The 11271-nt window shown below is 48.8% G+C and overlaps 1 protein-coding gene across 4 annotated transcripts; it reads right to left on the bottom strand.

Annotated features, from left to right (window-relative positions):
- Positions 1-742: 742 nt before the first annotated feature.
- Cdk16 (cyclin dependent kinase 16) lies at positions 743-10941 on the bottom strand. Of its 4 annotated transcripts, none has more exons than XM_051179318.1 (16): positions 10829-10941; positions 5849-6056; positions 5205-5338; positions 4978-5103; positions 4838-4894; positions 4627-4741; positions 3929-4023; positions 3776-3838; positions 3398-3521; positions 3087-3207; positions 2911-3008; positions 2720-2825; positions 2596-2638; positions 2349-2439; positions 1128-1205; positions 743-1044 (listed from the first exon to the last, which is right to left on the bottom strand). In XM_051179318.1, exons 2-16 carry the CDS (start codon positions 6048-6050, stop codon positions 1007-1009), a joined length of 1491 nt encoding a protein of 496 aa, XP_051035275.1. In that variant the 5' UTR covers positions 6051-6056; positions 10829-10941; the 3' UTR covers positions 743-1006. The 4 variants fall into 4 exon arrangements, with proteins under 4 accessions (XP_051035275.1, XP_051035277.1, XP_051035273.1 ...); XM_051179320.1 differs by lacking the exon at positions 10829-10941 and adding an exon at positions 10395-10538; XM_051179316.1 differs by lacking the exon at positions 10829-10941 and adding an exon at positions 6236-6466.
- Positions 10942-11271: the final 330 nt, after the last annotated feature.

Below are 11271 nucleotides of genomic sequence, written 5' to 3'. Positions count from 1 at the left end.
CTCCCACATGTCCCCCTGCTTATGCACATATACATACTATATATGGCTCCTCACTAAGCTGGTCAATTCCTGGCAGAGCCCCTACTCAACAGCACCGAGTGGGACAGGACAGGAGGGCTAGGCAGAGCTGGGCTAGGGAGACCCTGAGAAGGAAGGAGGCCCCGGCTACAGGACTGAAGGGAAAAATAGGCCCCCAAAATGTCCATCTCCCAGTCTCTGGTAGTTCTCAGGTACCCCTATAGCTGGGGACACTATATGGGGAGGAAGGTGGCTGAGGCATGCTTTCCCATAACCAATCCCAGGGTCTAGTGATGGTCAGGATCTGAACAGGGTCTGGGTCCCTGTCTCTGAAAGGCTGGGAGTGGGACTTCATTGCACAAAATACTGTAGGAGGGCCAACATTCGGAGTAGGGCCCAACCAGTCTGTATACAGAGATATTGCATTAAAAAGTGAGAACCTCATTTAAAATAATAACAAAAAAGAAGGCCCATACAGAGGCAGGTGGAACAAGTGGGAAAGCAGGCTGAGGATACCTCAAGGATGCCTCAGACCCAAAGCATCACCACTTTCCAGTCAATGAAGAACCATGGCCAGGACTAGCTCCAATCCTCTGGCTGGCCACAGGATAGTGGTCCTGGGGGAGAGCATGATGAAAAGGGGAAGGCCAAGCCTTAGTGTGGGAGACTGACATTGCCATTCTGTCCGCCGGCAACTACCAAGACAGAGACACATCAAGCAAAGTAGTGGTGAGAGCTTTGTTAGCACCCAGCAGACAGGCCAATGGTTGAGTTGACAGGCCAGTGGTTGGGTTTACAGGCCAGGCCAGTGGTTGGGTGGTTGGGTGTTTAGGCAGGTGGCAGGGGACAAGATGGTAGGAAAGTGTGGCTCAGGCAGGTAGGCAGGCAACAAACAGGGAGGACTACAGATGGGGACTGCCCTGTGAGGGGTATGGCATCCCTCCAGCTGCTGCCTGCTGGGGCCTTGGTCTGTGGCTTAAAGCTTGGCTTAGAACTCGGTATCCACCACACGGAAAGCTGGCCTGCCTGCAGGGGAAAGCAGAGTGAATGGCTGTTAGTGGGCAAGCAGGTAGGTGGGTGAAGCAAGAAGAGAGGAGGGCCACACTTACCTGAGTCAGGCATAGAAGAAGACCGAATAGTGGCCTCCTTTTGTAGCTGTACCTCCTTTAGTGCAAATATGGAAGTAGCTGTAGATGAAGAAACATTTAAGTGGGGAATGAACTGTTGGTCTATCTCGAACAAAACCCCACATGGCCCCACTATGTGAATTAGAACAAGTTGACCCTTCTTTGAGAAGCTTTTCTCCTATCTAACTGCCTATACTAACGAAGATGGCACAAGGATTACTACTGGACCACTGCAAGAGACAAAAAAGTATTCAGTTTATTGAGTATGACAATGCTAATATAAACAGTACCTACAAATCTACATGAAAGGTGGTGGTTTGAGATTTAATTATTAATTCAGTGGGTAGATAGGAAAGGTGAGCCATTTCTGTGTAATGAACTTTTGTTTTGTTTGAGACATGTTCTTTACAACCCTGGCTGGCCTTGAACTTACAGAAATCTACATTCCTGTCTTCTGTGTGCTGAGATTTTTTAAAACCAGGCATAGTGGCTCATGCCTGTAATCTCAGACCTTAGGAATCTGAGATAGGATTGTCACAAGTTCTAGGCTAGCCCAGGCAATATACCAAATGGGCTAAGACTGCCTCAGATAACAGCCCACCAAAATTAGGTTTTTAAAAATCTTTATAAAAAGCCAGGTGTGGTGACATGCACCTACTAATCTCAGCAAATGGGAGGTGCTGACAAGATGAGGAACTCAAGGTCATCCCAAGCTACATTAGCAAGCCTAAGGTCTATACTATAGGAATATTTGTCTCAAAAAGCCACATCACCACAAGCCAGGCTACCTAGTATAACCTTGCCTCAAAAGAATCTCCCAAATCCAAAGCCCCCAGCTAGTTCTATTATTCTAGAAAGGGGCCTGGAATGCCAAAGACAGTATAAGGAAGTTGTAGGGGAATTTCTCCCATTGGTTTTGAACTGTCTAAAAGTTATATGGTTGTTTAGTTGGCAAAAACTGTGCTGCACTCTTTTTTTTTTTTTTTTTTTTTGGATATTACACCTACATGTACTATATGAGAATTTTCATAAAAAGTGAAAGGAATACAAGATGGAAACAAATATTTTTCCTAATAGATACAACCTGCTATATGTGCATGAGGATGTTCCCTCCTTAGAGATGGCCCAACTAGCACCCTACATTCCAGTGGTTCTGCTCTCCACAGCCCCAACTTAAGCCATCCATTGCCCATATCCACTCACTGTCAGGAAGTTTGTGGATCCGCTCCCCTAGGCTGAGGAAGAATGGATGTTTCATGGCATCCTCAGCAGAGATCCGATTGCGACCCTCAAACTGAATTAGACAGAAGAGAGTATATTGGTACAACGGTATTTTCAACATATTAAGCCTCTTAGTCTGCCCTCCTCAGAGCTGGCCCTTGGAGGTGGTCCAATTTCCTACACCTAGAACCCCACTCCTGTTAAGGTTGGCTTCCAAAGATGGTCTCACCTGCAGCAGCTTGGTGAGGAGGTCAGCTCCGTCGCTATCAAGTCTAACACAAAGATAAGGGGATGCACTTTACATTGAGTTCAGACACCCTGGCCCCTAATGCCCATCTACCCATCAGCCTCACCGGGGTGCATGGCTCAGAAGGGCCTCGGCTCGGTACTTGGGGTAGTTGTATGTTCTAAACTCTTCATTGGATAGAATGCCTGGCCATGTCTCCTCAGTTGGGGTTCCTAGTACAGAAGATAAATTACCCCAAACATCTCAGGTCCTCCCTGCATGTTCCCACAGCTCCTTAGGCACAAACTTCCTCCTCACCCAAAATGCGGAAGATGAAGTGCAGCTGTTCTTCCACCGTGGAACCCGGGAAGAGGGGCCGGCCTGTGGCCATCTCATAGAAGATGCAGCCCACACCCCTGGGCAGAAAAGGCACCATGAGTAAGGGGACAGTTGGCTGGGCAGCCAGCCCCTTCCACACTTCCACCTCTCCTCACCACATGTCAATTTGGGTAGAGTAGTCTGTGGATCCGAGTAAGATGTCAGGGGGCCGGTACCACAGTGTCACCACTTCGTTGGAGTATGTTTTAGTAGGGATTGACTTGGCACGAGCCAGGCCTGGAAGGCAAAGAAAAGGGAGCAGCTGGAATGAGGAGGCTGTGGGCAAAGCTTAGAATAGAATACAAATGGGACAAAGAGTGTCTGCCAAAATCAAAGTCTGGAAAGGCTGAAGGGGACTGAGGTTAGGTGGTCATAGGGTAATGAGTTGCTGAGGAATCAGTGGGAAGAAAGGGGACACTGGTGGTACCAAAGTCAGCCAGCTTGAGCTCTCCCCTCTCGTTGATGAGTAGATTCTGGGGCTTGAGGTCTCGGTGTAGCACCTTCTGCCTATGGCAGTAGGCCAGGCCACGGAGCAACTGGAACAGGAACAGCTGCAGATCCAGGAATGACAGGCAGAAGTCAAAAGATAGCCACTAACCCATCCCCCTGGCATCAGGAAGGCACTTCTCCCTCCCAAACAGACATTGAGCCCAATGTCTTATCACACAAGAGATGACAGGCTCCCATTGCCCTCCAAGAACTCCCAGTAAAAATATCACAGAGTAAGAGGCTATTTCTGGGAGATTTGTACAGCGAGTGGATGAGTGGGGACACCTCCTAACCCTGCTTTCTGCCCCACACCCACTTTCACATTGTGCATGTTGATAACATTCCCACAGTCATCCAGGTACTGCTTCAGGTCCTTGTCCTGAGGACAAAAGAGGTAGTACAGGAACAAGAGTCACATTTTATGGCTTCTGGCCATTTCCCCACCTCCCTGGGGCCTATCTAACCTTACCAAGTATTCAAAGACAAGGGTAAGGGACTTCTCCGTGTGGATAATGTCATGTAGTGTGACAATATTGGCATGCTTGAGGTCCTTGAGCAGGGACACTGTAAGAAGCATGGAACAGAATAGATCAAGAGTGAGAGCTCCATCCTCAAAATAAAGATAAGAGATTAGAGGTTTACTTCTTTCCCTATGCAGTTTAGGGTAATCAAAGCATCTACCTCTGCTTTACAATATGCTAAGAAGTAGGTGTGTCTCAATGGTCCACATGCAGAAAATAAGGCCTAGACAAGAGTATCAAGCAAGATTGTGGGACTACAGCCCCAACTTCATGTGACACTATATTTTTCACAATCTGCTTTTGTTTTCTGGGAAGGGCCCTTATCCAAACCTAAGTACATAGGCTGGAATTTGTACTCATTTTCTGTGTAATTCAAAATATTCCATGTGATTTTTCTGAACACTTTAAAGAGTGCTTGAAGAATGAAAGCAAACACCTTAATTTGCAATTAATTAATCTTCCTTGATCCATTTAGAGCCCTAGTTACCCTGATTATTACCTGGGTATGTAGATAGTGGGAATTCTCATGAAAGCCACAATGTTGCACAGGCGAGGAGAGAAGGCCCAAATACCCCTAATTTCTGTCCTCACTCATCATAGTGTGTGTGCGCCATGGAGTCAAGAATGTCTAGGATGGGGTCTGTACCTTCCCGGATAGCAGTGCAAGGTGCCCCTTCTTCGTGTTCCAGTCTGATTTCCTTGAGTGCCACAAGGTTGTCTGTGAGCTTGCTTTTGCCTTTGTAGACAGTGGCATAGGTACCCTGGAGTGTGAGGAAGTAAAACAGCAAAGATGCAATGAGACTGCATGGAGTTTGTACTGACCCCTATCCTCATGATGGTCCTTTTGACTGTCTCACCTCACCCAGCTTATCAAGTTTGATGTAGGTTTCCAGTTTTCCAAAGCCAATCTCAGACTGTGGGATAAAGGAGATATGTTGAAGCAGGGCTGGAGAATGGCACTGAGAGTGGGATAGGTGGGAGACAAAGAGATGCTTACCAGGCTGACACGGCGGAGGCGCCGGCTAAGAGGCTTGTCAAAAATGGGGCTATTGAGGGTCAGCTTCTCAAGATAGCCCTCAGGCAGGCGGATGTCAGCTGGTAGCGAGAGGCGTTTGTTGATGTCCTAGCAGCCAAGATGAATGAGAAGCATGATCATAAAAGCTCCACCTCCCCAAATACAACCCCATCCTCCACTCTTCCATCAGTGGGACAGGAATCAAGCACCTCAGTGGAGATCTTGCGTGGTGGGTGGTTGCGCATGCGTACTCTCACTGGAGACTGCACTTCATCTGAGGATGTGGCTGAAGCCTGGTCACTCTCCCCATCAGACCCCATCTTCATGTCTTCGTGCACAATCTCTGGTGGTGGGGAGAGGGAAAGGCCAGGACATTGGAGTTAAGAACACTCCCTCCTGCCCCTAATCCATGTGTGTACATGGCCCCTAGAGCAGACTAGGTGGGCCCAGGATAGATATGAAGGGGGCATGGTCATCTAATAGAATATTCCATCACAGATGAGTTGAGATGGTAGTTGCCCATGAGTCAGAAGGCTAGCGCTAACAGGCATTGCCAAGAACCCTGAGAAGGCAGACCCAGGGAAAGGCAGACCCAGTGAGACCAAGAGAGCCACCAGAGTGCAGGAATGCAGGAAAAGAGCAGAGAGAGCCTTGGAGCAGCTATAATAGGTAAGGTACCATCCCCTGAAGCCTGGATATAAAGTCAAGGAAGGAGGTGTTAAAAATGGATGACAGGGAAGGGGAAGAAAATGAAAAAAAAAAATGAAGACTAAAAACAAGAGTCTAACGAATGCACTGGGAGCCAGTATTTGGTAGCTGGGGCGGGAAGAGATTCTGATCAAAGTGGACCCACCTGGTGCAGAGCTGAGTGGGCCCCTTCCAGAGCGAAGCTCCCCAGGGGCAACACGGGTAGGGACCTCTCCAAGGTCACTGCCACCTCCACCACTACTCTCATCCAGGCCTATCTGCTCCGGGGCACCATTGGTCTTGTCTATACCTCTGCCCCCTCGGAGTGTCATTGACAGCTGCCGTTTGATCTTCTTCATCCGATCCATGGCAACCTGAACAGGGGACATGAATAGAAATGGGGTCCACATTGGCATCTGCTTGATCATCATGGGCCCCTAAAAGACCACAATGACCAAGGATACGTCAGTGCCCATTCAACAAGTACAGATCCTTGGAAATCTGGCATGGATAGGGTCGTTTGTCATTGTTAGTCCACCCCTAAGTAGTCTACCTGGGTACTAAGACTTGGGTGGCTTGCTGAGGGCAAGGGGCCATTCAGTAGATTGTTGGTCTCTAGGGCAATAGTCTCACTGTGGGAGCACAATACTCCACAGCAGCTGTCTTCAGGTGCAGCAGCAGTGACAGACGAAGCCACAGTTGGGACAAGGGGTTCAGTTAGAACTGAAGGACAAGTGACAAAATCCTGGGTGTGTCCATAGAATGGCATGTTTCGCTGGCACCAGCCCCACATTGCCCCCAACTGCCAGGCAGAATGCTCCCTGTGGCCCACAGGGACACTCTCACCTCCCCCAGCAACCACTGCCATGGTGATTAATGGACCACCCCACTTCTCTTCCAGATGGGGGGGGGGGAGGGCTGCCAAGGTCGAACCATTGGATGGAATTGTGTGTGTGGGGGGGTATGTCTCAGCATACTCCACCTATCCTCAGAGCTGCTAAACTGGCTCAATAGGATTAGGATCCACAGGGTCCAAACCCAAGTCATACTTCTTTTCTCCTAGAGAATACATCACACCTTACTTATCTCAAATAAACATAGCCATCTTGACTGTGGCCCATATGTCTTATATACCTCATTCACCCCTATCACTTCTCTGGCCTCACCTCTTCCTTGATCATTTTTAGTTGCTGTTCTACACCACACCCAACAGTTCCTACCTCAGGATCTGTACGCTGGTTGTTTCACAGGCTGTAACACATCTCTTTCTCCATCCTCTCCAGTCCATTGTAAAAATATCACCTTTTTCATGAGGCTTCCATAACCTACCTATTTAAAGTCTCAGCCATCTTGAGCTCCTTTGCCTTTCCAATGTGTCCCCTAGTTCTCATTGCCACCTTAGAAATAATACCATCTACTTATTGGTTTCTTTTCACTATCTGTCTTCTCACCACCGCAACTAGAAGATCTGCCCCACTGGGGTAGTGTTTATATGCTGAAGCCATAGCAACATCCTAAGAACCTGAAATAGTGACTCCAAAACTACATACAGAAGCAGTCACTCATAGGGCTGAGAGCGTAGGACCAACCTTTATTATTGAGGTTAAGTCCCAGACACTTAAAGACTACCCCAAAGAAGACACCCAGGGATGCTAGAATTGACAGAAAGATGACCTAGATGGGCTGCTGGAGGGAATGGGGCCACCAAAAGGTTTAGGTCGGCATTCTTTTGCTTCCTCCTGGGCTCTGACCCAGCAAGGAGGGGGAAAGACCTGGCTCAGGAACCATCTGTACTCACAGCAGGGCTTGAGATGGCCCAGGGCCCAAGGGAAGTACAGCTAGATAGGAGGTTGAGGATAAGGCTAGGGATGGATTCAAGAAGAGAAATGGTTCATCTGTTACTTTGAAACAAAGTGCTTCCCCTAGTAGTTCCCATCCCAACTTCTGCCTATCATCTCTACAAGGGGAGGCAGAGCCAGCCTAGCAGAAGAAACCTCAGATAACAAGGGCAAGATCCACCCATAAAAAACCCAGAATACCATAAAATCCTGACCTTGGAGGCTGAACACTGGATCTAAGGTGTAGAAAGTGGCCAGCTCTCAAAGACTTCCTTTTGTTTCCACATGACACTTATACTGAGTTATTTTGTATGTGGTGACAAGAGTAAGGGGCTAGGAAAACGGACAGAGAGGGAGCTATGGATTAATTTATGACCTCTAACTGGAACCCTCAATGACTGGACATTTTCCAGAATTCATCTTTTAGGTGATTTTAAGAATACAGAGTTACACAACACTTGGGGAGGGGCAGATCCTAGAAACAGATACATTTTAACATTTATGAGCAGCAAAACTTAAATACCATAATTTAAATTTTCTGAGCTTACAGGCTTCAGAGTAAGTGAAGAAGAAAGAATCAGGAGGTAGAATTCCACAACTATAAGGTGGAATCCCTCCCCAACCCCCCAGGCCACTCTCATATCAAGGACACTCACACTAACTCCAAGCACTGAGCATACAGTTGTCATATACTCCAATATGCCAACACATTCCATTCTGGCCTAATCTCTATAAGCACACACTAGACCCTCAAGAAGGTCCTCACTACATCTTAACTCCTACTAACACTCATGATTTCTCTTTTTACCTCAAAACTCTGTTGGCATATATTTGCCTCCTTTAAGCAACTCCTGTCATCACCACATTCTGAGTCCCTTCCTAGCCTAGATACTTGTTAGCCTCTCTGTAGCACTGTCCTACCCCAGTAACATAATGTCCCCTCTGGATTCTGATCCTCATTAGCATGCACTCAAGGTGTTCTACGGCTGACCCAAATTAGCATTCCCTGGACCTTCACAATGCTCTGAGCCACATTAGTACATAGTGAACCTTGTACAATCCCTGACTAGTTTTGTTCACACTCAGGCCCCTTCAGTTGTGAACTTCTTCATGTGCATGGTGGGATCTGAACTTAGGTCCTCTGAAAAAGCAGTATATACTAATAGTTGAACCATCTCTTAGCCCTTACTGTCACAGTTGTGACCATTATTAACATACATTTCGTCCTGTACTTCCACTACACTGTCCCTTCTCTCAGCACAACCTGAGTCTTCATTCTATCTTGACCCCTACTGGAACACACGGTGCCTCACCCAGTTCGGACTTCCTATTAGCACACCTTGAACCCTTATGTAGCCCTATTCTCTGGGAACAAACACACTACTCTTTCTATCAGACGTGACCCTCATTAGTACATACTTAATCCTGACCCCCATTAACATACACTTCAGTCCTTCATGGCTCCAATGGCACACTTACTCCTATCCACTCTGCTTCAACCCCCACTCCCACTATTAACCCTTTGATTCACAATTGATTTCCTTTATAGCTCTATTCCTTCCACCACACACTATATTCCCATCCCCCAAACTTTATCCCTGTACCACTCCCCAAATCAACACACTTCAGTGGTCCATGGACAGGAAGAACATAGTATTCACAGTGTTCTGATGTTCATCAGCATATTTTACTTCATGCTCTCTTCCAATAGTATACATTTAAGTGTCTGTTTGGTTCTAAACACATGGTAGCAGCCTCTAGAACAGTGGTTCTCAACCTTCCTATTGTTTTGACTCTTTTAACAGAGTTCCTCATGTTGTGGCCCCCAACCTCAAATTATTTTTGTTGCTACTTCAAAGCTGTAATTCTGCTACTGTTGTGGATCATAATGTAAATACCTGATATACAGGCTATCTGATGTGACCCCCCCAATGTGTCGTGACCCACAGGTTGAGAACCACTACTCTAGAACTTCATACACAGCATTACCCCACACTTTCTGGAAACTCACATTCTCTCTTTTGTCACTTCACCCTGAGCATTGCTGTGCTCAGCTCCTTATACTTCATTTACTGCCACCCTCCCATACTACATATATGCACACTTCTGGTACCCAGTAGTACAGGCCTTCTACCATCCCGCCCCATCACACACCCTCAGGTACTACAACAGTTCTGCCTGCATATACTGGGCTCCACACTACCTAGATCTTTATTACAACACCTTTCCACTATGATCCTTACACTTAACATTTGAGTCCTTCAACTACTTTCATGAGCACACCCATAACCCTATGGACAAACACAATATTAACACTATTCTGACCCTCATCACCACACACACGCTGGGCCTCAGAACCCTGAATCTATTGGCACACCTACCACCATTTTTCCATTTACACCAGGTTTCTCTGCAACCCTAACCTCCACTAACATGTTCTGGAACTGCCCTTACACGCAACCCCCGTTATACATCTTCACGTTCTTCATAGGCCTGCAACCCCTTTCCATAAGCACTCAGTGGGCCTGAAGTCGTACACAGTCGTTAAGGCGTTTTACTATCCTCTTTACAACCTTGGGTGTTTCACATTACTTTATCAATACATTCCCGTAACTCTAGTCCTTTAATCACCCTTCGCCTCCTTAGCATCCACACCATTTCCCATCCTCAACAGCCAGGACAGGGGCCCAGGGCGGGGCCAAGGTCAGGGAGGCCCCAAATGACCCCCGGTGCATTCTGGGAAACTCGAGGGGGAGGGGGACCTGACAGCTAAGCAGCCCAGAGCCCCCTAACTGTTGTCCTGGCACCGCCTAGGCTTGGGTTTGGTTCTCAAGAAAGAGCAGCCCCCACCCTAAGTATCGAGGACACGCTCACCGGAGGGGGCGCGCGAGTAACCTCAGAGCCGCGGGGCCGGCGCGGCGGCGCCTGGGGCGGCGGCCCGGGATGAGGCCGCGCGACCTCCTTTTCCTCCAGTTCGCCGCAGGCGCCCGTCCCAGTAGTCTTCGGCCATGGCTGCTGGGCCCGGGCCGCCGCCGGCTGAGGAGGAAGAGGCGGCGGCGGCGGCGGCGGCTGAGGCGGAGGCGGCGTCCCGCTCAGCCGGCCATGAACTTGGCCGCTGCGGGCGATGACCCCGTGCTCGCAAGCGCCCGCTGGAACCCGGGTGTTCACGGCGGCTCGGGACTCAAAGCGGACTGCTCGCGGAGACGCAGCGGATCCCAGGGCCCCAAAACCAGCGGCCCAACAGCCACGCGCGCCGCGCTCCGCGCATGCGCACGCACGCGCTGGAAAGGAGGAAGGAGGAGACTCACCTCGGACTGCTTGAACCATGAGACCTGTCTGCGGCGGAAGGGGGTGCGGCCATTGCGTGCCCACCAGGGAATGTGGCGTTGGCCCCGGAACGGCGCCAGTGGGGATGTAGATGTGGGTTTTTATTCAGTTTTGACCTTGTCAGAATTTTAATAGCATCGAGGTGAGGAGCAGCTAGTAGACCGGCGTATCAGTCCCCTCTCGCTTCCCCTACAGTCTCACTTGGTACACCTCCATGGTGGCAAACGGGACTTTAGGAAGGAGTAAAAGAACAGGTGAGCCAAGCAGTTCTAGTCCTTTGTGGTGCCTCGGGAAACAAGGATTTAAAGGCTCGAGATGACTTTCTAGGCGAGGTGTCCTGGATTATCATTGGCCTTTCCCACCGTAGATAGGACAATCTGGCGCCGCCCTGCAACCCTCCCTCCAACTCTAGCTCCTTTCCCCA

This window comes from Phodopus roborovskii, unplaced genomic scaffold (assembly GCF_943737965.1).
Source record: "Phodopus roborovskii unplaced genomic scaffold, PHOROB, whole genome shotgun sequence".
NCBI classification, from domain to species: Eukaryota; Metazoa; Chordata; class Mammalia; order Rodentia; family Cricetidae; genus Phodopus; species Phodopus roborovskii.
This window is presented reverse-complemented; position numbering and strand designations above follow the sequence as displayed.